This window comes from Hypanus sabinus, chromosome 22 (genome assembly GCF_030144855.1).
Source record: "Hypanus sabinus isolate sHypSab1 chromosome 22, sHypSab1.hap1, whole genome shotgun sequence".
Classification (NCBI taxonomy): Eukaryota; Metazoa; Chordata; class Chondrichthyes; order Myliobatiformes; family Dasyatidae; genus Hypanus; species Hypanus sabinus.
Genome location: NC_082727.1, coordinates 60,066,138 through 60,090,886, shown reverse-complemented (window position 1 = coordinate 60,090,886; position 24,749 = coordinate 60,066,138). Strand labels below are relative to the sequence as shown.

General features: G+C 38.8%; 1 protein-coding gene across 5 annotated transcripts in view; it reads left to right on the top strand.

The window, feature by feature from the left end:
* The window catches only part of dclre1a (DNA cross-link repair 1A (PSO2 homolog, S. cerevisiae)), a 78,268-nt gene that overhangs the window by 36,817 nt on the left and 16,702 nt on the right, over positions 1–24,749 (top strand). For 2 of the 5 annotated variants that reach the window (XM_059947884.1, XM_059947885.1), the window contains exons 8-9: positions 10,540–10,681; positions 11,697–11,739. In XM_059947884.1, coding sequence (XP_059803867.1) covers positions 10,540–10,681; positions 11,697–11,739 — 185 coding nt within the window. The other 3 variants (XM_059947886.1, XM_059947887.1, XM_059947883.1) reach the window with 3 other exon arrangements.

The following is a 24,749-nucleotide window of genomic DNA, read 5'->3' as shown; positions in this document are numbered from 1 at the left end:
TAAATGTAAGATGTACAGTGTTGATAAAGACATGAAGGAAGAAAAATTTAAAATGAGGCCTATAAATGTCAAAATCAAGGTAATAGGGATAACTCCCCACTGAAGGAACAAGTTGGAAGTTGATTCATACATAACAAAAACAGGCCATTACAGTCAGCGCTCATCCACATGGGTCACCTCAGCTCCAGAACATGAGCACGATTGTTCGAAATAGTGTCATACACACACTTGTCCTTCCTCAGCTATTTCATCAGTAGCATTCTCTTCATCATGCTGTCAGAATTACCGTATGTTTGGTGATAATTCTGTTCAGTTTTTGTCGCTCCTTTGATAATCAAGTATTCCATGATATATAGCTATATCTAGATGTCTGTGGTCATGAACTGTTGAGTGCCAAGTAACGTTCATCTCACAAAAGTGCTAGGTGATGATTTTCTCTCAATAATAGACTCCCGTGAACTTGAATGCCATCACTTATCTAAATTCCCTACCATTAACATTCTGAAGGCCTGCTTTGACCAGAAGCATAGATGTATCATCCACAAATTCAGAGGTTTTAAATACAGCTTCAAAGCTAAGTACCCTAAAGTGCATGATTTGTGATAAGTCACACAAACTTTGGAAGTTTTTTAATTTTAAGATTTGAAGAAAGAATTTTCACCCCAATTGAGGCACGTGAAATTTCTATATAAAACCCAACTAAATGTCCTGAAGAAGGGTCTCAGCCTGAAACGTCGACAGTGCTTCTTGATACAGATGCTGTCTAGCCTACTGCATTCCACCAACATTTTGTGTGTTGCTTAAATGTCATTTAAGTTTATTTTAATTACATGTAGTTGGAAAATACAGGAAACACAGATGATGTGGCAGACTTTTTTTCTCGAGTGGCAGTTACCCAGATTTAGAGGCTCACTAATGAAAAGCCAATGGTGAAAATACTGTACATGTACTGAGGCTGGATCTTCAGGAGAGTAGGAAGTTCAGGGAGAGATAGAAAAACTGCATAAAGTTGAGGCATGTTTGATATGAGGTGGAGGATGCACATGGCTTTCAATTGCTAGCAGCACACTTGCCTTCTGGATATAGCTGTTCTCGCCTCCTTTCAGCTGTTTATCAAGCTCTGGAAATCTACTGCATTGCTGGTAACTGCAAAACTGTCTTGACATCTGAGGTACAGAAGTTTATTGTCATATGTAATTTACTAAACCATATCAAATATCTCTGAATTTTATCTTTTCCATCCCAAAGGTGTTTTTTATATATATAAAAAAAATCTTACCCTTCCCCCTCCTCCATTACCTTTCTTTTCAAGTGCCTTTCCTCCCTCTTAATACCCTTAGAACAGAGGTAAGGGTGTGTTATTTGAGTAAGTCCAGAGGAGGTTCACGAGGATGATTCTGGGAATGAAGAGGTTAACATAGGAGTGTTTGGAAGCTTTGGGCTCATACTCACTGGAATTTAGACGAATGCAGGGGGATCTCATTGAAACCTACCAAATATTGAAAGAACTAGATAAGGTGGATGTGAAGTGGATGCTTACTATGGTGGGGAGTGTCCAGAAGTAGAGGGTATTGCCTCAAATTTGAGGGGCAACCCTTTAGGACAGAAGTAAGGAGGTTTTTTTTAAACAGAGTAGTGAATCTATGGAATGCTCTGCCACAGACAGCTGTGGAGGCCAAGACCATGGGTATATTTAAAACAAAAAATTGGTAGTTTCCTGATTGGTCAGGGCATCAAAGGTTATGGTGAGAAGGCAGGTGTATGGGGTTGAGAGATCTGGGTTCAGTCATGATGGAATGCTGGAGCAGACTCGATGAGCTTTATGGCCTAATTCTGCTCCTGTATCTTACGGTCTATCAACTTCATTAATTTTCCATGGTAATTTGCAAGTTACAAAATGACTTTGTTTTTCTCTTCTTCATCTCTTCCCATGAGTTTATACAGGTTTTCATCTGCCATCCATATCCAGGTAATTCAGCAATTTTTATATAACTAATTGATTTGGCAAATGAAAAAATTTGCAAAAAGTAATGTAGAAAAATAATGGTTAAGTACAATTATTTTTAGGATAAATTGTCTATTTAGTCAGTTTATCCATTTGTGTTGTGACAATAACAGCGCAGAATGTTACCTTTTATAAGGTAGGAAAATTACCAAGTGGTAAGATTTTAAAGTACTTCATAGGAGAAGGCCACTCAACCCATAATATCCTTGCTAGCTAAAAATGTATTTTAGGTTATTGCATTTGTGGCACTTGGTCCATAGCTGTTCTATTATGAAGTTTCCAATTTTTTTGTATTTTTAAACATAATTGTTTCTATATGCAGCACTTTGAGGAAGAGTGTTCCAACAGACCACATATTTACACAGTATGGTAGTGTTGCGGTTAGCGCAATGCTATTACAGCTTTGGGCATTCCACAGTTGGCAGTTCAGTTGTACTGCTCTGTAAGGAGTCTCTGTACTGGGATGCATGGGTTTTCCCCAGGTGCTCCAGTTTCCTCCCATGGTGCAGGGATGTACCAGGTGGATAATTGGTCATTGTAAATTGTCCCGTGATTAGGTTAAGGTTAATTGGGGTGTCAGAGGTGGCTGGGCAGCTTGGCTCGAAGGACTAGAAGGGCCTACTCCATGCTCTATGGCTAAATAAATAAATTTGAGTGGTTTTTATTTTCTCAACTTTCAACCAATCAATTTTAAAACTTGTCAAATTGCTGACCTTTGCTAAGGGAAATAGAGTAAACAGTACAGAATTATCTGGCTTTGTCATAGTTCCATGCATTTTATTTAAATACCCTTCTGGCACCTTTGTTTGAACAAACACCTTACATCTCTTCAATTTTTCTAGTGCTAACACATCCATCCATAATGTGATGATCAGAAATCATATCTTACAGCAATGAAACAGAATCTTTTGGCTTGTTGAGTGCAATAATGCAAGCACCCATTTTCTCTGATTACGTTTCATTGTGTCCTCATTCCTTTGCAACACATCAATTTACCACTCACCAGTACAAAAGTGGCCATTTACAGCTGTAAGTCAACTGACCAACCCACTTTTCTTAGGGGGATGGTGGGAACTCAAAGAAAGTGAAAACTTTGCATAGCTCTGCCTTGCTGGAGTTGAGGCAGCAGCTCTACCAACAGACAACAACAACACAAAATGCTGGTAGAACACAGCAGGCTAGGCAGCATCTATAGGGAGAAGCGCTGCCGAAAGAGGTGTACTTTCAAATCTCTATCTTTCCTTTCAGTTAGTCCTGACGAAGGGTCTCAGCCCGAAAAGTCGACAGCGCTTCTCCCTATAGATGTTGCCTAGCCTGCTGTGTTCTACCAGCATTTTGTGTGTGTTGTTATTTGAATTTCCAGCATCTGCAGATTTCCTCATGTTAGCTCTACCAACAGTGCCACTTTGTGCACAGTATTCTTGCTATGGCTTAACTGAAGTTTTATTCAATTCTGTTACAACTTAGTTTTTTATCTATCACTTCACCAAAAATGACAGTTTGTTCAATCCTGTCTTAATCATCACATGTGCTTATCCTGCTACCTTCAGTTATTATGGATTTGCACTCCAAGATCCTTCTATTACTTTCTCCTTCATGGAATTCTGCCATTTATCTGTATGCCTAATTGCCATTCCAAAATTCACTTCTTCATACTACTTCAAAGTGAATTGTATGTACTCTTCCTGTGTTCATTTTGTAGCTTGCAACACTTTGTTACAGTCAGCTATATTTCCAACTTTAGCATTGTCAGTAAATTTCTTGGTTGTGGTTTAAATCCAAATAATTTATTTGTACACTAAAAAGTGAGGGACCTAGTGCTGAGATGAAAGCCTCACTACTATCAGCCCTCCTGTTACTAAATACACACCAACCATTATTTTTTGTTTTATTCTGCTGAGCAGGATGCAACTGGTACTTTCACCTGGATCCTAGGGATTTTATTTATTCAGTCAGTCATGTGACACATTGTCAGAGGCTTTGCTATAATCTTTCTCCTGTGGGCCACTCTCGTCTCCTATCAGATTTTTTTCTTCTCCAGGCCTTTCCCCTTTTGACCCACCTGGCTTAACCTATCACCTTCAAGCTTGTCCTCCTTCCCTCTCTTCCCCCCACCCACTTTTTTTTTCTTCTGGCATCTTCCCCCAACTTCTCAGTTTTGAAGAAGGGTCTCAGCCCTAAACATCGATTATCTGTTCATTTTCATGGATGCTGTATGACCTGCTGAGTTCCTCCAGCATTTTGTGTGTGTTGCTTTGGATTTCCAGCATCTGCAGAATCTCTTGTGTTTGATTTGCTATAATCTAGTTGTTTAAATCTGGAGAGGGAGATAATGGGTTTGGGTGCTGAATCTTAGTTTGGTTATCATTGGTGGAGTGAGAAGGTCTAGGTTCAGTTTGTGACATTTTCTGCTAACAAATTGTAAACCATGTGGAAACTATTGAATACTTGAACTAAACTACAGTTGTGAGAAATAATTGAGCAGTAATTTCATTATACAAGCTAATTTCTGTATGTATTTGCAGTGTTTCGTGCAAGATATTTACAGTCAGTATTGAAGAGGTTAAATAGTATGAGCTGGGATTTATTTCTATCTAATTCAAGATAATCCCTAACTAGAGAAAATACTGAAGTTATTTGGATCTCATCACGTGAGAGAGAACCTTAAATTTTACTAGTCTCTGTGGGATATCCTCTATTTACTTCCTGAGTTTGTTTTCCTGAGATGGCTGATAGCAGCTAATTAAGTTGTTTTAACAAGATAGGATATTTCTCCTATACAAAAGGATGAAAATATGAAATATTAAAACTTGGTTTTAAAATTTAATTAACACTATTCCTGTTCTGACTGGTTTAAAAAAAATAGAACAAATAATGCAACTAGATTTCTTATTCTTTGATTCTTTAGACTTTGGAAAATAGAATACATTGCACAACAAGAAAAATCATTTTAATCTCCATTAGCATAAAATAATGTAGACAAAATAGCTGTCTAACTGATGTAAAAATTGATAGGATATTTTCAAAATTATCTTCATGGTATGCTTGCATACTGCTTGAAGTTATGTATTCCTTAAGAGTTTGTCATTTGATTGTCCAACCTTAACGTCCATTTGTAATTAACTGTTATGTCAGTAGCATGTTATTTACTGCTACTTGTAAAACTTCAGAATTTATACTTGTATAAATCTAGAGAGTATGATCATAACCTGGAATTTAAGCATTAGCTATCCAATGTAACAATAACATGTCACTTAACTTATTTAATGAGCTGTTTTATGATATTAAATCCTGTCCTTTTAGCAGATACTAGGTTAACTGTGCCAACAGTTATCTATGCTGTCCTGGATATTTATCTCCAGAATTTTAATGCAGTTAATTAAATAATTGGTAATGTTTCTCGATTGTAGTGTGGAATTGCTCTTTGACATTGTAGGTAATTATAAGACCATTAAGGCCTTAAGATGTAGGAGCAGAGTTAGGCCGTTTGGCCCATTGACTCTGCTTTGCCATTTCATCATGGTTGATTCATTTTCCCTGTGAACCCCAATCTCCTGTCTTCTCCCCATATCCCTTCATACCCTGACTAATGAAGAATCCTATTAACCTCTTAAATATACATAACACTTGGCCTCCACAGCTGCCTGTGGCAAGGAATTCCTCCTCACCTCCATTCTAAAAGGACATCCCTGTATTCTGAGGTCTTGGGCTCTCCCATCATAGGAAGCATCCTCTCCGCAGCCACTCTGTCAAGGCCTTTCACCATTCAATAGTTTTCAATGGGGTCATCTGTCATTCTTCTGAATTCCAATGAGTAGAGGCCCAGAGCCATAAAATGCTCATCATATGATAAGACTTTCAATCTTGAAATTATGGTATACAGTTGTTAAGTATTAACCATCATTTTTCATGATGCCTATCAGTTTTCATCAGGACGCCTCAGACTAGGTTGACGCTCCACTGCTGTACAGAGAGTCGTATGCTTCTGAAGACACAAGTTTATAGATTGAACTTTCTCTGCAAAAGTTCCCATGGCATTACTTTGAAGTATTGTGGACAAGTTATCTGAGGTGCCAGTCCTTTGGTCACAATCACGAAAACCAGATTGATCATAATCACAAAGCTGTTGATGAAAGCTTGCTGTGTACATTATCTACAAAATTAATCATCAACAGTGGTTACATGGCAAAAGTTAACAGGAAACTGCTTTGGAACAGTGAGGTTAGAAAAGGTGCTAAAACCATGCCTATCTTTATGTATGTTTACAATAATAGTGCACTAATGAAGACAGAATATTCCTTTTTGTGATCTTTAATCTGTGTTTGCAATACTTTCTAAACCTTTTCATTTGGATTATCAATATGGCTGTACAGGTGTCTATATGAATTATCAATAGTGTGTTAGTTTAGTGGTCAGTGTTAAATCTTTGAAATTCAATTTAATAACATTTACTGAATCAGTAAAAGAACATGCTCATTATTAAATAATCTGTAGATATTCTAAATTGCTTCTGAAATTTTACTTTCCTGTAAACTATGGCAAGTATTTTCCAGACAACAGTATGATGAAAAACCAGTTACATTTTTGATGGTATTTGCTGAAAGTTGAATGTTGGCTGGAACATCAGAGGAACTTCCTGTCTTGAAAAAACACATTTGAATATTTTATGATTAGAACCTAAAATGGTGCATTTAACTGTGAATATTGCAAGAGAAGTTATTTTCTTAGTTTTTACTGATGGCTCTCTCCCCGCACCCATGTTGCTGATACATGAATTAGCATGTTTTCTTTTTAAAAAAAAAAGTAACAAATGACCAGCACATGAAAGTCAAAGAAACACTGCAAATGCTGTAAAACTGAAAGCTGAAAATGTTAGAAACTCTTGGGTCAGGCAGTATCTCTGGAAAAAGAAGTGGTTAATGTTTTAAATTTGAGGTCCTTTGTCAGAATTTGGATCTTTTGCTTCCACATTCAGTGGATCATACTTCTCACTTTTGGTTGGCCATCTCGTACAAGATTTCACCACTAGGAACGCCTGCCCTCCTTACTCCTTTCAATATTTTGTAGGGATCATTGCCTTTGTGACCTCTACTCTTTTATTTCCAACTACTATGTTGAGTATTATGGCATTTTCCCATGCAGCTACAGGGAATGCAATGCCTGTTCATTCACCTTTTACGTAAGAACATCAGAAATAGGAGCGGGAGTGCCTACAAGCCTGCTCCACCATTCAATAAGATCATGACTGATCTGACCATGGACTCATCTCCACCTACCTGCCTTTTCCTCAAAACCTTTAATTCCCCAACAATGCAAAATCAATCCAAACTTGTCTTAAATATATTTACTGAGGTGGCCTCCACTGCTTCATAGGGCAGAGAATTCCATAGATTCAACACTCTCTGGGAAAAGCAGTTCCTCCTCATCTGTCCGAAATCTGCTCCCCCAAATCTTAAGGCTATGTCCCCTAGTTCTAGTCTCAGCTACCAGTGGAAACAACTTTTTTGCCTCTATCTTATCTATCCCTATCATATTTTTATGTTTTTATAAGATCTCCTTCATCTGAATTCCAGTGAGTACAGTCCCAGGCAACTCAATGTCTCTTCACAGTCCAATCCCCTTTATCTCTGGAATCAACTTGGTGAACCTCCTCTGCACTGCCTCCAAAGCCTGTATATCCTTCAAGTAAGGAGACCTAAACTGCATGCAACACTCCAGGTGCAACCTTACCAGTACCCTGTACAGTTGCAGCATAACTTCCCTGTTCTTGAATTCAATCCCTCTAGCAATGAAGGCCAAGATTCCGTTTGCTTTCTTGATAGCCTGCTGCACCTGCAAACCAACCTTTTGTGATTCATGCACAAGCTTTCCCAAGTCCCTCTGCACAGCAGCATGCTGCAACTTTTTACCATTTAAATAATAATTCACTTTCATTTTTCCTTCCAAAGTGGATGATCTCGCATTTACCAACATTGTATTCCATCTGCCAGACCCTTGCCCACTCACTTAACCTAGCTATAGCTCTCTGCAGACTCTCCATACCTTCAGTACAATTTGCTTTTCCACTCAATTTAGTATCTTTGGCAAACTTAGATGCACTACACTCAGTCCCCTCCTCCAGATCGTTAATGTATATTGTAAACAGTTGCGGGCCCAGCACCAACCCCTGCAGCATACTGATCACCACTGATCAGAGTAACCAGAGTAACACCCATGTATCCCAACTCTCTGCTTTCTATTAGTTAACCAGTCCTCTGTCCATGCTAATTTATCACCCCCAACTCTATGCATCCTTATCTTTTGGATAAGTCTTTTATGTGGCACCTTATCAAACATCATAAATAATGTCCACCTGTTCCCCTCTATTCACTGTGCTCATTATATCCTCATTCCCATTCCCTAATGCACAGGCTTGGATGACTTGCACTGCTTCCAGTCAAGTATGCTACATTCTCCATTCACATTTGGGTGTACCAAATACATATTGGATGATCACTTTGCAGAGCCTCTGCATTCAGTCTATGTGAATAACTTGAGCTTCTGGTTGCCAGCCACATTAATTCACCATCCTTCCATTCTGCCTTCTGCTTCTGGCCTGCTTGAGAAGGCTCTTCCAACCTGAGCATATTACAACTTTCCAGATTCAGAGTTCTTCTACTTTAGGTAACTGACTCTTTTCTGTCTCGATCAGGACTGACCACTTCTACCAGTCATCTATCTATAAATTCTGACTTGTGTTTTCTTTTCCCCTTTAGCATGACCAGACCTGTTGAGCATGATGCACAGCCCTGACTATTAGTAATACGTGACATAGACAAAGAAGCATCTTTTGTTTCTGGTGCCCATTTGTTCACATTCTATTGCCTTATCCCATACTCTCCTCTCCCCCTCCCCCCACCCCCATCTTCCTTGCACCAAAATCTGACTTGTTTTCTCTTTCCCCTGGTTCTGCTGAAGGGTTTGAATGTGAAATGTCAACTGTTTCTCCTTCCACAGATGCTACCTGACCTGCTGAGTGCTTTCAGCATTCTCAGCCTTCTCCATGTGGTCCATGTAAGTGTGGACCAGCAAGTTGGGGCTGCAGTCAGGGTCTTTAAATATGCTGCAATCAAGTAGTTAGAATATTATTTTAAAATGTCTGTTTATACCACTGTTAAAGCAATGGACTATACCATGCATTCATTCATGTGAATGTAAGAAATAAATCCATTCCAATTATTTACCTGCTCCACCATTTATTTAGATCTTTTACCTTGATGCCATTTTCCAGTATTAATCCCATTTCCCTGAACCATAATTCCTGTGAATCTTTATTGTGAAAACAATGAGAGCTTTCATTAACATATTCTATTTGAATGCATTTGATTGTAAACATCTATGAAACAAAATTGATCAGTTCTCCATCTGACTGATAGCATATTTTCTTGTCATTTAAGAATAAACACAAAATATTTTCTGTTGAAGATCCTAAGTAATATGACTTGTGTCTCATTTGTGAGCATCTTTCATGACTTCAGAAAATCCCAAGGCACAATGCAACTAATGTTGTACATTTGAAGGATAATAAATGTTGTGGTGACTTGTTTCCTTTAACAAATAAGGCAAGGGTTAAAGACAACTTACAGGCAAGTTACAGTGGTGTGCAGTCAAACTCAGACAAGGAGACCTTTGACGTGAGACCACTGGAGCCAATCTTACTACATACAGATAGGTGAGAATTACTGTGGCAGTATGTAATCAACATAGAAAAAACATAGCTTCCCTTTACACAATAGTGGATGCCAGAGATAGACATGATAGGAATAATGGAAGGATGTGAAATACACCCAATAACTAAGAGATGATTGCTTTACTAACATCAAAATGTCATCGGTTGCCAGCTTGTTTCTATTGATTCAACATCTCTATTGTGAATGGTGACTGATCTTGCAAGTAAGGAATGCAAACATGTACAGCTTGTCAAATGGTCAATATCTATAGCAGATAAGCTAATTCTGCTAAAAACAGCAGTTTTCTGTTCAAACTTGGAACAGTCTAGGTGACGGGCCATGCTGGTCTCCTTGTAGATAAGTAAATAAAATACGTTTGAGTCCTAAGAGTGTCTGTGTTCTGGGGCCAGTAATTTTAACAGTGTATTGGTAGTTGGATAAACTGCACGTTTATTTTGATTAAGAATCAAATAATGGCAAGGAGACTGGCGATAAGTTACTGTCTTCAGCAAAACTCCAATAATTTCTATTGTATGTAGAAATCCTGATGGTTTGACATCAGGGTCACAGGTAAGATTCCTGTTCTTCCCTTGAACTTGGCAAGGTGCTTCTTTCAATTCATGCTATAAATCTAACAAAGAGACTAGGTCTTGTAATGTGTTAGAACCTCTAGCGATATGTAACAGAAGAAAATATAGAAACTGCTGCACGATGATAATTGAGAATCAATACAAGTGAATGTATTGTTGAACTCTAAATGAAATGATTGATTTTTTTGTAGTTTGTTTTGTGTAGTGCTTAAACTGCTTTCTTTTTCTATTTTAGGGTTTACAAGCTCACATGAATAAATTTCCTGGGAAATATGACCAAGTTGTAGCATTCAAGCCAACTGGATGGACATACTCAAGCCAAAATGGCACAGGTCTTGACATCAAACCTCGGGTCCAAGGAAAGATTGCTATTTATGGTTGGTATATTTTCATTAGCGTTTTTTTTCCCTCCACGTTCTTTAAGAAATTTTGTGTTCAGCAAAAGTGCAATAGGAAAGCTTTTTGATCAATTATGGTTTAATTTTGGAATGTAAAAAAACAATATTTGGACTGTAGACCATATTCATGGCAACCTAAGTGATATGATAAATAGTATTACTTTTTTAAAACCTAAAATTTACTACCCAGTCTCACTTCATGAAAATCCTTTTAAAATTTTATTCTAGTCATGTTTTTGTGAAGAAATGGAAGTTTTATTGTGTTGCATTTACAGTACTGTGCAAAAGTCTTGGGCACCTGAGCTGCATGCATGTACCTAAGACTTGTGCACAGTATGGTATTTGTCAACATAAAGTGAAGAGCCAGTTTGTAAATCTAGCAGGAGCAAAGAATGTTGGGTATAGTGAGGTTGGAATGTCATGGGATGGATGTGGGACAGGTGGCAGAGAAGGGGTGACAGGGTGGGGGGGGGGTGCAGGTGCAGACACACCCAGCCCTTAGACACCAGGCAAGGTCATTTGTTGCAAACAGTTGGTTTATTGGTCATTACAAAATGTCTCTGTGGTACTTCCTGCTCCTTCCCTTTTTCCCAACTATGATTTCCCTCTCCCTGCCCCCTTCCCACTCTCAGTCTACAATAGCGATCTATATCAGAATCAGGTTATCATCACTCATGTCTATCAGGAATTTTTTTTTATATAGTAAAAACACTACAGTACTTTGCAGATGTCTTGGGCACTAGCTATATACGTGCCTAAGACTTTTGCACAATACTATAGCATAAGGTGCTAGCAAAAAAACCCAAAATTAAACCATGATGTTATTCATCTTGTTCAACGTTGAGCACAATTTTAAAAAAATTTGAAATCGTCAGGGGATTGCCAAACATATAACAAAATGTTTGTGTGTAATGTGATGTATGTAGAGATGATGTATTAGCGTTCACCCTATTACTAATCTGAATTCCATTCTTGAAATTCCCATCGCTTGCAGGGGTGCCTTATAGTGAACACAGCAGCTACCTTGAGATGAAGAGGTTTGTACAGTGGCTTAAACCAAATAAAATTATTCCTACAGTTAATAATGGAAGTTGGGATGAAAGAAAAATGATGGACAAAATATTTAAGGAATGGATGACTGAATCTGTGCAATAGAATATGATATTTAAAAGTATTGTGAAGATGTTAATGATTTATTCTACTTTGAATTCATCAAAATCTTTCAGAAAGGTTTTAGAATTATTGAATGTATTGAGTTTTAAGAATGTAAATGTGATGTAACTGTAATGCCTTAATATTTAAAACTGAACAGATTATTTAGGATAAATCACCTTGAATGATCTGCCACACGAGTACAATACATTAATATAATAGTAAACTTTTCTATATTTTAAAGAGTACTTGTACCTGAATTATGAAAGCATAGCGGGCTTAGTAATATAGATATTAAGGTATGGTTAAAGTATTCTTTTTAACTTAAGATTTGATAAATGTGCAGCAAAATGTCACATCTCTTTATTTCAATTATTTATTTTGATTTATACTGGAATACTGGCTACATTAACATTTTAGCAGAAGAAATATATGCAAACATGTACATTCTATTCATTTCTTGCTAATAAAGATGAGCTTTTTGAGACATTTGACTATTGCCCTATAGTTATGTGTCTTATGCAGGTAAAATGTTTTTTGTCTACAGATAAAGGCTGTTGAAAAGCCAGGTATTTCCATACAGGGATGATCATCTCCATTGATTATTTTTGATTGCATCAGATGGGCCATGTACTGAAAGTAGCACATAGCCTGAGAAGGATTTTTTTAATATAAAGGATTTGGAGAATCTTGATGTGGGTAAGAGGTGAAAAGTTGGGAAAAGTCTTGACTGAAGTTGATAGTAAGGATAGAAATTTTAAAATTTGGATATTGTCAAATGAAATTAATTTGAATTAGAAAACACAAGGGAATTGGGAGTGCAGGGCATAGTACAGTTCATATATTGCATTTTGGTTAAGGTAATTATGTAGGATGGAAGATGCAACACTGAAATGGAAACATTTTGAATAGTTCAATCTGTTAATAACAGAAGCATTTTGGAAGTTGTTAAACTGAGGGCAAGAAGGAATTGTGCAATGTTATAGGAGTGAAAGCAGACAGTTTTGTTGGTAGATTTGTGATCAGAACCTCACCTGAGTCAATGTTGGGAATGTTCAAGTTCAGCCTTTAAACAAGGTAAAGAATGGCCCTTAATATTTCACATGCCTGTAATTTTTGTTCTTTATTTTTGTTGCATGCTCTCAGTAGTCAAAGTGGTTGTGGATAACATGTTATGGATTCAGTGGTCTAAATGGTAAAGAAGAGTCTGTGAAAGGACAATATACAGTTATTAACAATCTGTCAAAGAACATGCTTAAATCTGCAATCAAGATGAATGCTGATAGTACAAAGTATATTGATGAAATGATCAACTTTATAAATTGCAAAGAGATTTTTAATAAATGCTGAATGGATGCATTCTTATCCTATGCTCAAGTTATTATAAGTCCATGGACCTTGTAGTCCTGGAACAACATCACTGAAGACCAAAATCCCTTTTTCTGCTACTTACTTGAATTCCTCTTCCAGGTGATGCTTTCAAACAAGCACAGACTAACCAGAGCATTGAGGCCCTCCATTGGTTGAGGTTGACTATGAATGTTGTGTCCCAGCTGTCCACATGATACGCAAGATGGGGCAGTATGATATGGAGAGCAAACTGTTGCTCATCCAGCAGGCTTTCCCTCTCCACGCAGCTGACGAATCCAAAGGAATGGCAGAGACAGTTTGGCACTAGTGGCATCACAGGAGTTGTCAGTCAGTGTTGAACCTCAGCATAGGACTGCCTTAGGGACTTCAGTTCTGGATTTTTCCTCTGGCTTTACTCCTGATCCTTTCCCATGAGTGGGTGTAGCCACAAGACAGTTGAGGTTTGAGATCAGAATTTTTGTTCCCCTGGATGAGCTGCCAACCTCGGCTGACGAGCCCCATCTGCTCAAAGCAACTGATCTTGAGGCGCCAGTAAGCCACCTTTGCTCTTCCTCCTGTCAGTAGAAATTGTTCCATTGGGCTTCATTGTTTAGCCACACTTGAAAGCCAGGAGCTGGACTTGCTTGCCAGAGTCTATTTGTGGCTCATGCCATTGGGTGCATTTAATAGGTAGTGGGAGTTTTTATTCCCACTGCTACCCCTGGCTGTAAAAGCCTTAAGGAGCCAACAAAGCATTAGTGTTAGGTTTATCCTTGTGAACCAATCAAAATATAATCTGCAGCATTACCAAATAACTCAGTTCCAACCCTGGTGTCCATTCTCATCCCTTTTTAACTGCTGAAATCTTCATCTACAGCAATCTTATTTTATGCCATGGAGCCTTGCCATTAACTGAAGGAGCTGTAGATCTGAACAACAGTATTTATTACGGTTAATCTATTTCAATTCCAATGAAACAGTGTATTGGGATCAAGGATGACTTAATTCCACTCCAGTTCTAAGGTGGTCAATTAAGCCATTGTGGAACCTACAGATACTGTCACTGATGGGCAGTAAGTTCTTGATGAGGTAAGCTGGCAAATTGTTTTGGAAGTGTTGTGCGTACTCCTAAGATTTTGTACAATATAATAAACTTTGTTTTGTCCTTTATTTGTGAATAGTTGTAAAATTGTAATGCTTAAAGTATGATGGGAAACATGGCTGAGCAAATTAAAGATTAAAACTCATGACAGGTTCTGTTAACTGCAGTAACGTTCTTTGGTTTTGTAATAATCTGAGAAGTTGCCGCAAAACTAAGAGCTTGGTAATGTGATCTTTTTGTGTACAATTGATCGCTTGGGAATAAAAATGTGGCTAGCAAAAATACCAGTTATTGGGGGACTAGAGGTGATAGTCAGCAGCTTTAAATGCTAGTTGTTATTTCAGAGGATCTGTCCCAGTCTAGCACACATGTCACTTGGTTTTATTTGGTAAGAGGTGGTAGCATTCAAGCTTGTCACAGCCATCAAGCATCCTTCTGTGATTCCAATTTTGTCTGGAATTGCCACTTTGCATGTAAGATGTCTTTTTGGAGGTCATACCTGGCCCTCTTGTATTTTAAACATAAAGATTCTGCAGATGCTGGAAATCAAGAGCAACACACACAAAATGCGAAAAGAACTCAGTATATCAGGCAGCATCTACGGAAGTGAATAAACAGTCGAGTTTTTGTGCCAAGACACTACTTCAGGACTATTGTTGTATCCCTGTTCTTCCCTTGGTCACCTGACTTAAATGTCACTGATCTAGCCCTCAGAAGATTGCAGGTCTTTGTTCATTGAAGGGTTGTATATGCAATGTTTGTTCATTATGTGCTGTTTTGTATGATGTTGGTGATCATGGTCTTTTCCATGACCATGATTGTTCATGGCGATTTGCCATTGCCTTTTTCTGAGTAGTGTCTTTACAAGACAGGTGACACTAGCCATTATCAATATTCTTCAGAGATTGCAACAGTGATCACATAAACAAAACTTGTGATATACGCCAGCTGCTCATATGACTTAATATGACCCTGATCAGGGCTAAGCAGGTGCTAGTACACCTTGCCCAGGGTGACCTGCAGGCTAGTGGAGGGAAGGAGCACCTTGCACCTCTTTTGGTAGAGACATATCTCTGCCTTGTCACCTAAGACACATGTGCATTGATAACGCATTTACTTTGAAGCTCCCTAGGGGATGAGGACCAATCATTTATTTGATTGGAAGCCTGCAGGAAGAATGGAATTGTAATGGATATGAATATCACATTAGGAAAAAATGTAATTCAACAGAGATTGGGATGATTTACTTTTCAGTGACAAATTGACAGATTAAAAACACAAATGACTAACTGAGGAAGATGGTGTTAAACCTTGCTGCTGTTCTGTGGACCTGGGCAAAGCTATGTATCAAGTGAGGTTGTGAACAGCTGTGGTCTTTTTTAACCACTGGAAGCAGTGAATCCAGTGGGCTCAATATTTAAACATTGATGTTTGAATGAGAAGTTGGGGATGAAGCTAAGAACACTGATTTTTGCATTGAAAAGTTTAAAGCAAACTTCTCAAAATACGTATACAACCCAATACAATTTTCTTGTGGGCATACTCAGATAATTCAAGAGTCATAATAGAAACAAAAAATCAATATGTAAAAGACAACAAATTTTGCAAATACGAAAGAAATAATAATAATAATAATAATAATAATAAGCAATAAATGTTGAGAAGATGGTGAAGAGTCCGTGAAGGCGAGTCCTTAGGTTGTGGGAACAGTTCAGTTATGTGCTGAGTGAACCCCTCTGGTTCAGAGCCTGATGGCTGAGGGGTAATAACTGTTCCTGAACCTAGTAATGAGAGTCCTGAGGCTCCTGTACCACCTTCCTGATGGCAGCAGTGAGAAGAGAGCATGACCTGGATGGTGGGACTCCCTGATGATGGATGCTGCTTTCCTGTGACAGCCTTCTGTGTAAGTGTGCTCAGTGGTGGGGAGGGCTTCATCCATGATGGTCTAGGCCATATTTACTACTTTCTATAGGAGTTTCCATATAACGTCATTGGTGTTTCCATATCAGATAGAGAAGAAAAATTTGAAGAAAACATCACAGACCCCAGAGGCCAATGGTTGAGAACTACTAATTAGCTGTTAAGTGTAGAATTTGTTTTTGATTCACTTGGTGCTCTTTTGCCATAAGAGTTTTAAATAAAGTGTGTATTTCTGTTCTACATGGGTTGTTGTTGGGTTCGCTGCTTTTCACATTATATGTTAATGATCTGAAAAACGGAATTTAAGGCTTAGTGGCTGAATTTGCAGATGATATACTCTTCAAGTATGTCAAGTGCAAGAGGATAAGACATGAGAGAATAGAACCTATCAAGTGTGACATTGGAAAAGTGTGTATGGAACCGGAGGAGATAGCAGAGGTACTTAATTAATACTTTGCTGCAGTATTCAGTACAGAAAAGGACCTTGACAATTATATGGATGACTTACAGCAGACTGAAAAGCTTAAAGAGGATGCTCTGGAGCTTTTGAAAAGCATCAAATTGGATAAGTCACTGGGACCAGGCAAGATATAGGCCAGGCTAAAATGGGAGGTGAAGGAGGAGATTGCTGAGCCTCTGGCAATGATCTTTATATCATCAATGGGGACAGGAGGGTTAAAATGTGTGGCCACTGGGAGATCCTGCTTTCTCTGAAAAAGAAATAAGAAAGCAAGATCTCCCAGTGGCCACACATTTTAATTCCACGTCCCATTCCCATTTTGATGTGCTTATCCATGGCCTCCTCTACTGTCAAAATGAATCCAAACTCTGGTTGGAGGAACAACACCTTATATACCGTCTGGGTAGCCTCCAACCTGATGGCATGAACATTGACTTCTCTAACTTCTGTTAATGCCCCTCCTCCTTACCCCATCCCTGACATATTTAGTTTTTTCCTCTCTGCCCATCACTCTGCCTGTTCTCCATCTCCCTCTAGTGCTCCCTCCTCCCCCTCTCTTTCTCCCGAGGCCTCCCGTCAGATGATCCTTTCCCTTCTCCAGCTCTGTATCACTTTTGCCAATCACCTTTCCAGCTCTTCGCTTCATCCCACCCCCTCCGGTCTTCTATCATTTTGCATTTCCCCCTCTCCTCCCCCCCCCCCCCCCCAAACTACTTTCAAATCTCTTACTCTTCCCTTTCAGTTAGTCCTGACGAAAGGTCTCGGCCCGAAACGTCAACAGTGCTTCTCCTTACAGATACTGCCTGGCCTGCTGTGTTCCACCAGCATTTTGTGTGTGTTGTTTGAATTTCCAGCATCTGCAGATTTCCTCGTGTTTGCTTACTAAAGTAAGTACATGTTCACCACAGTATTGTGGGCCAAGGGATCTGTACTGTGCTGTTCGTTTTCTATGTTTCTATATGGATATAAGTGGAGGGGCAGCTAGTGTTGCAGAAGCAGGAAGTTTGCAGGAGGACTTGGACAGCTCAGGAGAACGGGCAAAAGTAACGGATAGAATACAGTGTAGGGAAATGGTTAGGGAGCAAATTCAGAAATCGGGTGCAAAGGGGCTTGGAAATCCTAGTGCAAGATTCGCTGTAAGTAACTTGCAGGCTGAGTCAGTAGTAAGGACAGCAAATGCACTTATTTCAAACGAACTAAAATATTTTTAAAAAGGATGTAATGCTGAGACTTTAAGGCACTTGTCAGATCACACTTGAAGTATTGCAAACAGTTTTAGGCCCCTTATCTAAGAGGATGTACTGCCATTGGAGTGGGTCCAGAGGAGTGGATGAATGGAAATGGAAGGGTAAGGGTATGAGGAGCATTTGATGGCTCTAGTTCTGTACTGTCTGTAGTTTAGAAACCCACTTATATTGAAAGGTGTAGATAGAGTGGCTGTGAAGATGTTGCCAATAGTGGAGAGTGTAAGACCAGAGGGCACAGCCTCAGAATAATGTCTCTTTGGAGCAGAGATGAAGAGGAATTTCTTTAGCCAGAGGGTGGTGAATCTGTGGAATTCATTACTGCAGATGGCTGTGGAGGCCAAGTCATTTAGAACAGAGTTTGATAGGTTCTTGATTAGTAATGGTGTCTAAGGTTTAGAGGAGATGGCAGCATTGGGGTAAGAGGGGAAAAACAAGGTAGCCATGGTTGAATGGCAGAGCAGGTTTGATGGGCCAAAAACCCTAATACAGTTTCTCTGTCGTATGGTTTAAACATTCATAGAATATAATATAATATGAGGTGGATTGAAAAGAGTGATATTGCACTTTCAAAGTGACCATATGCTGGCCCTTCTTGTCCAGCATATTCTGGGTACTAAGTGTGGGACTAAATGCCATAGCCTGCCAATTGTAATTGATGTCTTTTCATCATTTCTGATAAAATGATGCACCGCAAGATCTCCCTGAGTATTTCCATCCTGAAATGCAATTAATCAGAGCGTGATCTAATCACTAGACAATAGTGATTTTGCAATTCACTGTTCCCCATCCACTGCTAGACCTTTTTTGGATGCAGTTTTCTCCAAGATGGAAATAGTTTCCAGGAATAACAGTAATGACTGAGTTTGGAAAGTTTTTTTTGGTGGCATCAGAAAATAATTTTACTAATTGAATTAATTTAAAACAAAACTTTATATTGTCATCCAATAATCTTTTAATTATAGTACGGTAGCATAGTGCTTTGCAGTGCAGGTGACCTGGGTTTAATTTCTGCCACCATCTGTAAGGAGTTTGTACATTCTCCCGATGACTGTATTGTGCTCTGGTTTCCTCCCACAGTCCAAAGATGTACCAGTCAGTAGGTTAATTGGTCATTGGAAATTGTCCTGTGATTAGGCCAGGGTTAAATCAGGGGATTGTTGAGTGGTGCAGCTAGAAGGACCTATTCCACATTGTAGCTCAATAAACAGATTACACTTCAAATATAAGATAATAGTTTAGCCATGCTGTTATTAAAATTCAAAAGAATTTACCATATGTTGGCAAAATTTATGGTGAAAAACTTTCAGAACAAACATGTGTATGGATTATTTGAGTCAACTTTAAGCAACCATTTTTGGGTCTTTGTCAGAATTTGCAATCAATTTTCATTGGTCATGTTGGACGCAGGTGGTAGAGTTATCTTAGAAGTGCATTCTGTTTCATGCTGTATTAAATTAATAAATTCTGTGCAATGTTTTGTATAATAAACTTTGCTGATTGCATAGACCTTTTAGTAACCTCCTGTTATGAGCATTTTTGTTATGATGCCAAGCAAATCTTTGCATTTTTCTTCACTGAAACCATTTAGCTTTATTGAAATTTGTTACATACCTTTAACTATTGCCTGATTTCACTATCATTGTAGCTTTAGTTTAAATTAGTTGTCTTACTGGTTTTTTGCCTTGAGAAAATGTAATTGCTTTTAGATTGCTTTGAATACTTTGATTTAATTACGATGGTAATTGAAAATTGATTGACAAAAACAAGAACAACTTGTCTAACTTGGTAAGATCTTGCAAGGTACATGGCAGAAGAATTCCACAAAAGTCCTGAGGAAGGGTATTGGCCCAAAACGTCGTCTGCTTATTCTATCCCATAGATGCTGCCAGAGCTGTTGAGTTCCTCCAGCATTTTGTATATTACTCTGGATTCCCAGCATCTGCAAAATCTCTTGTGTTTAAAACAAATCTAACACCAGTCCACCCAATGATGTTTGAGGACACATGATAATAGCTATACTTCATTTGGCGTTTAAGGAGATTAGTTATTTCACTGAAGACTTTAGCAAATTTATACCCATGTACTGTGGAGAACATCCTAACTAGCTGAATCACCATCTGGTACGAAGGCTCCAATGCACAGGATTGAAAAAAGCTGCCGAGGGTTGTAGACTCTGCCAGGTCGATCATGGGCACAAGCCTCCGCAGCATCGAGAACACTTTCAAAAGGTGGTGCCTCAGGAAGGCAGCATCCATCATTAAGGATACTCACCATCCAGAATATGTCCTCTTGTTATTGCTACCGTCAGGGAAGAGGTGTAGGAGCCTCAAAATGCATACTTAATATTTTAGTAGCAGCTTCTTCCATCTGCCGTCAGAGTTTTGAATGTTACTTCACTATTTTGCTTTCGTTTTGCACTACTTAGTTTATATTTCTTATTGAGCCCGATAGTATTTTTAATGTATTGTACTGTACTGCTGCTGCAAAAGATTTCACAAGTGTTGGTGACAATAAACCTGATTCTGATTCAAAATGAGATTGAAGGTGTGTTTTGATGGAGGTGTCTAAAGGACAAAGGTTACAACTTAAGGAAGAGGAATCTGAAGGCAAGCTCGCCATAGATGCAGCAAATAACATTGGGAATGCGGTCTAGACTTGAATATGTACAGTCAGCCCAAGTGCAAAAGGCAGGAGGACATTAACAAGGTAGAAGGGGAAGGCTGAGAGTTTTATAAATGAAACCATTGTAGACCACTGTTTAGGCTTTGCTAAAGGAATGTGGAGCAGGATGCAAGGATCCATATTCCAGTTCATCCCTGGGAGCTTTGTATCAGAGCTGTTCTAAGTTGTCCTAGCAGTACAAACTGAGTCAGACGTCAAGTGCTGCTGGAAGGTTATCAACTTGAGGAAAGAAGCCCTTTGACCTGGCTGAACTTGTTGATCTTCCAGTATACCTGGATGCCAATGCACACACTAAAGCTTGGGGTAGCAAGGCTACACTCCTTCTGCTACCACATATGGGCAGTCAAGAGTTACAGTTGGGAAGGAAGTCCCCAAACAATGAAAGGGATAATACCTCCTAGGGCCATATGATTGCAAATGATTCATTCTCTCTCTCGCTCTCGCTCTCTCTCTCGAGCTGTAAGGAGCTCCTTCCCTCTGCCAGCCTGCAGGTCACCCTTGGGCAAGGTGTAGCATTTGCTTAGTTTCTTCCCCCCCCACCAATCAGGGTCGTGTTGAAACCAAGAGAGCAGATGATGAATGGTCGTATGAGCACCTCGTGCATCTCACGAATCCTGGTCATCTGACAAGCACTGGCGGCAGGCAGACAATTGCTGAAGGGTCTTGATAGTCACCTGTCTTGTAAAGACAGCCTAGAAGTAGTCAATGGCAAATCACTTCTGTAGAAAACTTTGCCAAGAACAATCATGGTCATGGAAACACCATGATTGTCCACGTTGTACGATATGGCACATAATCCTACAATGTATGCAGCAAGATGTTGGAAATCTTTTACCAGTCTGTTGTAGCGACTGGAGTCTTTGTGCCTTTATGTGGGGTGAGCAGCATCAGTGTTGGATACAAAAAGACTGAATAAACACAACAAAAAGGCTGGATCCGAACTTGGCTGCAACCCGGAATTAGTGGTGGAGAGGAGGTCACTAAACAAACAGTTATCCATGATAGACAATCAGTCACATCCTCTCCATGACCTACTGAATAAGCAGCGGAGCACCCTTTCGAAAAGATGCAATAAGGAAATACAACAGTTCATCTGTGTGACAGGAGAACACACATCATAGTACAATAATCTGTTGTATTATTTCATATGTTATTGCATAGTATTACACATTATTGCATGTTGGTAAATTATTGTACATTATGTATTAATATATTGTTACTAATTTTGTTTTTGAATGTTGCTGCAGTAATGAAATAATTTCCCAGGTGGGATCAATAAAGTGCTTATTATTTTTAATGATGACTATATTGACCAAGAATGTAAAGGTTCTTTTGCACTATTTCATCTTGTATATATTTATATACTTATATATATTTATATATATATTTGTATATATTTATTATCATGATATTTATTATCATGAATGAAGTATATTTCAGAAATAAACAAAATGTCTACAGGGTTCTTCTACACACATGGAGGAGAGTTTTAGGTGGGGAAGCTCCTCATACAATGAAAAGGTGTGTCACCGCAGAGCCATATGACTGACTGTCCACTGTTTTCTTTGGAAGTTTATACTACTGAATGTAATGACGTTGCACAATGACGATGGTGACTATGGAGTGGAATTAGCATGAACGTATAGGTCTTTTACACTGTTTCTCACATAGTGGCTAGTGCATCACTAATACAGTTCAGGGTATCCAATTTCTGAGTCAGCTCCGGCGTCCTCTAAGAAAGTTTGTATGTTCTCCCGGGGACTTAGTGGGTTTCCTCCGGATTCTCAGGTTCCCTTCCACAGTCCAGTAAATTGTCCTGTGATTAGTTAGGTTAGGGTGAAATCGGTGGGCTGCTGGGCGGTACGGCTCGATCCGTGCTGTATCTCTAACTAAATAAAGTCTATTATTGGAATATAAAAAGTAAGTGGGTATGAGGTAATATAAAAAGTAAGTGGGTAGGCAGGATCGGGGCGGATAATTCTGTATAAGACTAAACATACATTGTCAATGGCCACTTATTTGTCTTTGCCCCTGCTATGAAATATCTGAGCAAGAGCTTTAAGTCTGACTTTCATCTCCTGTGATTTTACCCATTCTGACATGTCACTCCATGGCGTCCTCTATTGCCACAATGAGGCCACACTCATGTTGGAGGAGCAACACCTCATGTTCCATCTGGATAGCCTCCAATCTGGATGTCATGAATATCGATTTCACCAACTTCTGGTAATTTTTCCCCCTACCCTTCCCTTTTCTTCAATTGCCCACACTGACTCCCCTCTTATCCCTTTTCTTCTCACCTTCCTATTACCTCCCTTTGGTGCCCCCTCCTCCCCTTTCTCCCATGCTACACTGTCCAATCAGATTCCTTCTATTCCAGCTATAGACCATAAGATCATAAGACATAGGACAGAATTAGGCCATGCAGCTCATCAAGCCTATTCTGGCATTTCATCATGGCTGATCCCATTTCCCTCTCAACCCCATTGCCCTCTGCATAACCATTCATGCCCTGCCTTATCAATCTCCTTTCACCCTAATTATTAATCTCCACTTTAAATGCACCCAGTGATTTGGCCTCCACAGCAGCCTGTGGTAACAATTTCCACAGATTCGCCACCCTCTGGCTAAAGAAATACTTCCTGATCTCTGTTCTAAATGGGTATCCTCTATTTTGAGACTGTGTACTCTGGTCCCAGATTCCCAGCCCTTTAACTTCTCTATCTATCACCTTTCATCTTCTTACTTCAAAGCCCTTCCTCTCCACCCACCTGGCTTCACCTTATCTCATTTAGCTTGTCTTTCTTCCCCACCTTTTTATTCTGGCTTCTCCCTCACTTTCTTTCCAGTCTTGATGAAGGGTCTCATCTCAATTCATCGAATGTTTAACTCTTTCCATAGATGCTGCCCAACCTGCTGAGTTCCTCCAGCATTTTGTGTATGTTGCTCTGAATTTCCAGCAACTGCAGAATCTCTAGTGTTAATTTTACTGAAAGATCCATAACACTCCTCTTACTTGTGCACAAATGGATAGTTTTATAAATTGAAAGACTAGGTCTCAATTCGGAGTGGAACAATCTACCGTGAGTAGATAACAGGAAGAGAAGCAAAAATACGTAAAATGCAGAATAACTGAAATGTTAGAAGCAAGATAATTAGAAATTTGATTCAATCCTAATTTTGTATGACATATCTTTTACCTAAAATACAATTGAATATTCATTTATCACCTAGATGCGACTGGTGTAATTTGATCCTTGAACTGATTTAGCTTTAAGTTAATCAATATGAGTAAAGCATATCAAGTAACTAATGGTTGCCCTAGTAACCACCTTAGACAAACATGTTTCGTTACTGATTAGACTCAAAAGACTGGGTTGAAATTTCTTGATAAAGCAATTGTAGACATCAGCCAGCATTAGTTCTAATTAATCAGGTTCCATTTCATCACTGGCTAGGTAATACTTGATGTACTTTCCTTTTCTGGTTAAATTTATTTTGATTACATTTCTCTTTCTCATGCTCACACTGTCCACTCCCCTACCTCTACTGATAGACAATAAAAGAAATTCTTCAGCACCAATTTTCTGGTCTTGAACAAAAAAGGAATTGGGAAGAAATACATTTTCTTTCTTTTGAAATTAATCGTGTGTTCGAAAAAAGATAAAAATTTATCCTTGCATTTAAACAGGACTTGTACAGTGCTTGTCTGATACAAACATATTCTTACTTTCTCTTTCTCCACTAGGTATTTTACAAAATATTTAAAGCTGTACATTACAAAACTTTTCTTTAGCCTAATATTTTGTGCTACAAGTGGTGCCTATCATATGATTTATTTGGCGACTGATTTAAGTTAGGTTTTTGCAAATAAAATGATGTGAGGCATTTTATGTTTAAGAAAAACAGTAACAACTCACTCACTGAACTCCAAAGAACTGAACACAAAACATGGTAAAAGCCTAATTATGTCATCACGCAGACCAGCCTCTTAAAGTGAACCCCAGGTCATATTGGTGGTTGTGAATTACATATGTTTGCACCAATTATGTTGCTCTACACCCAACCCACTAATGATTTGTTTCAAGCACAGAAATGCTGGTAATTTATTTGAATGTTTTTGGTTTTGTCCAT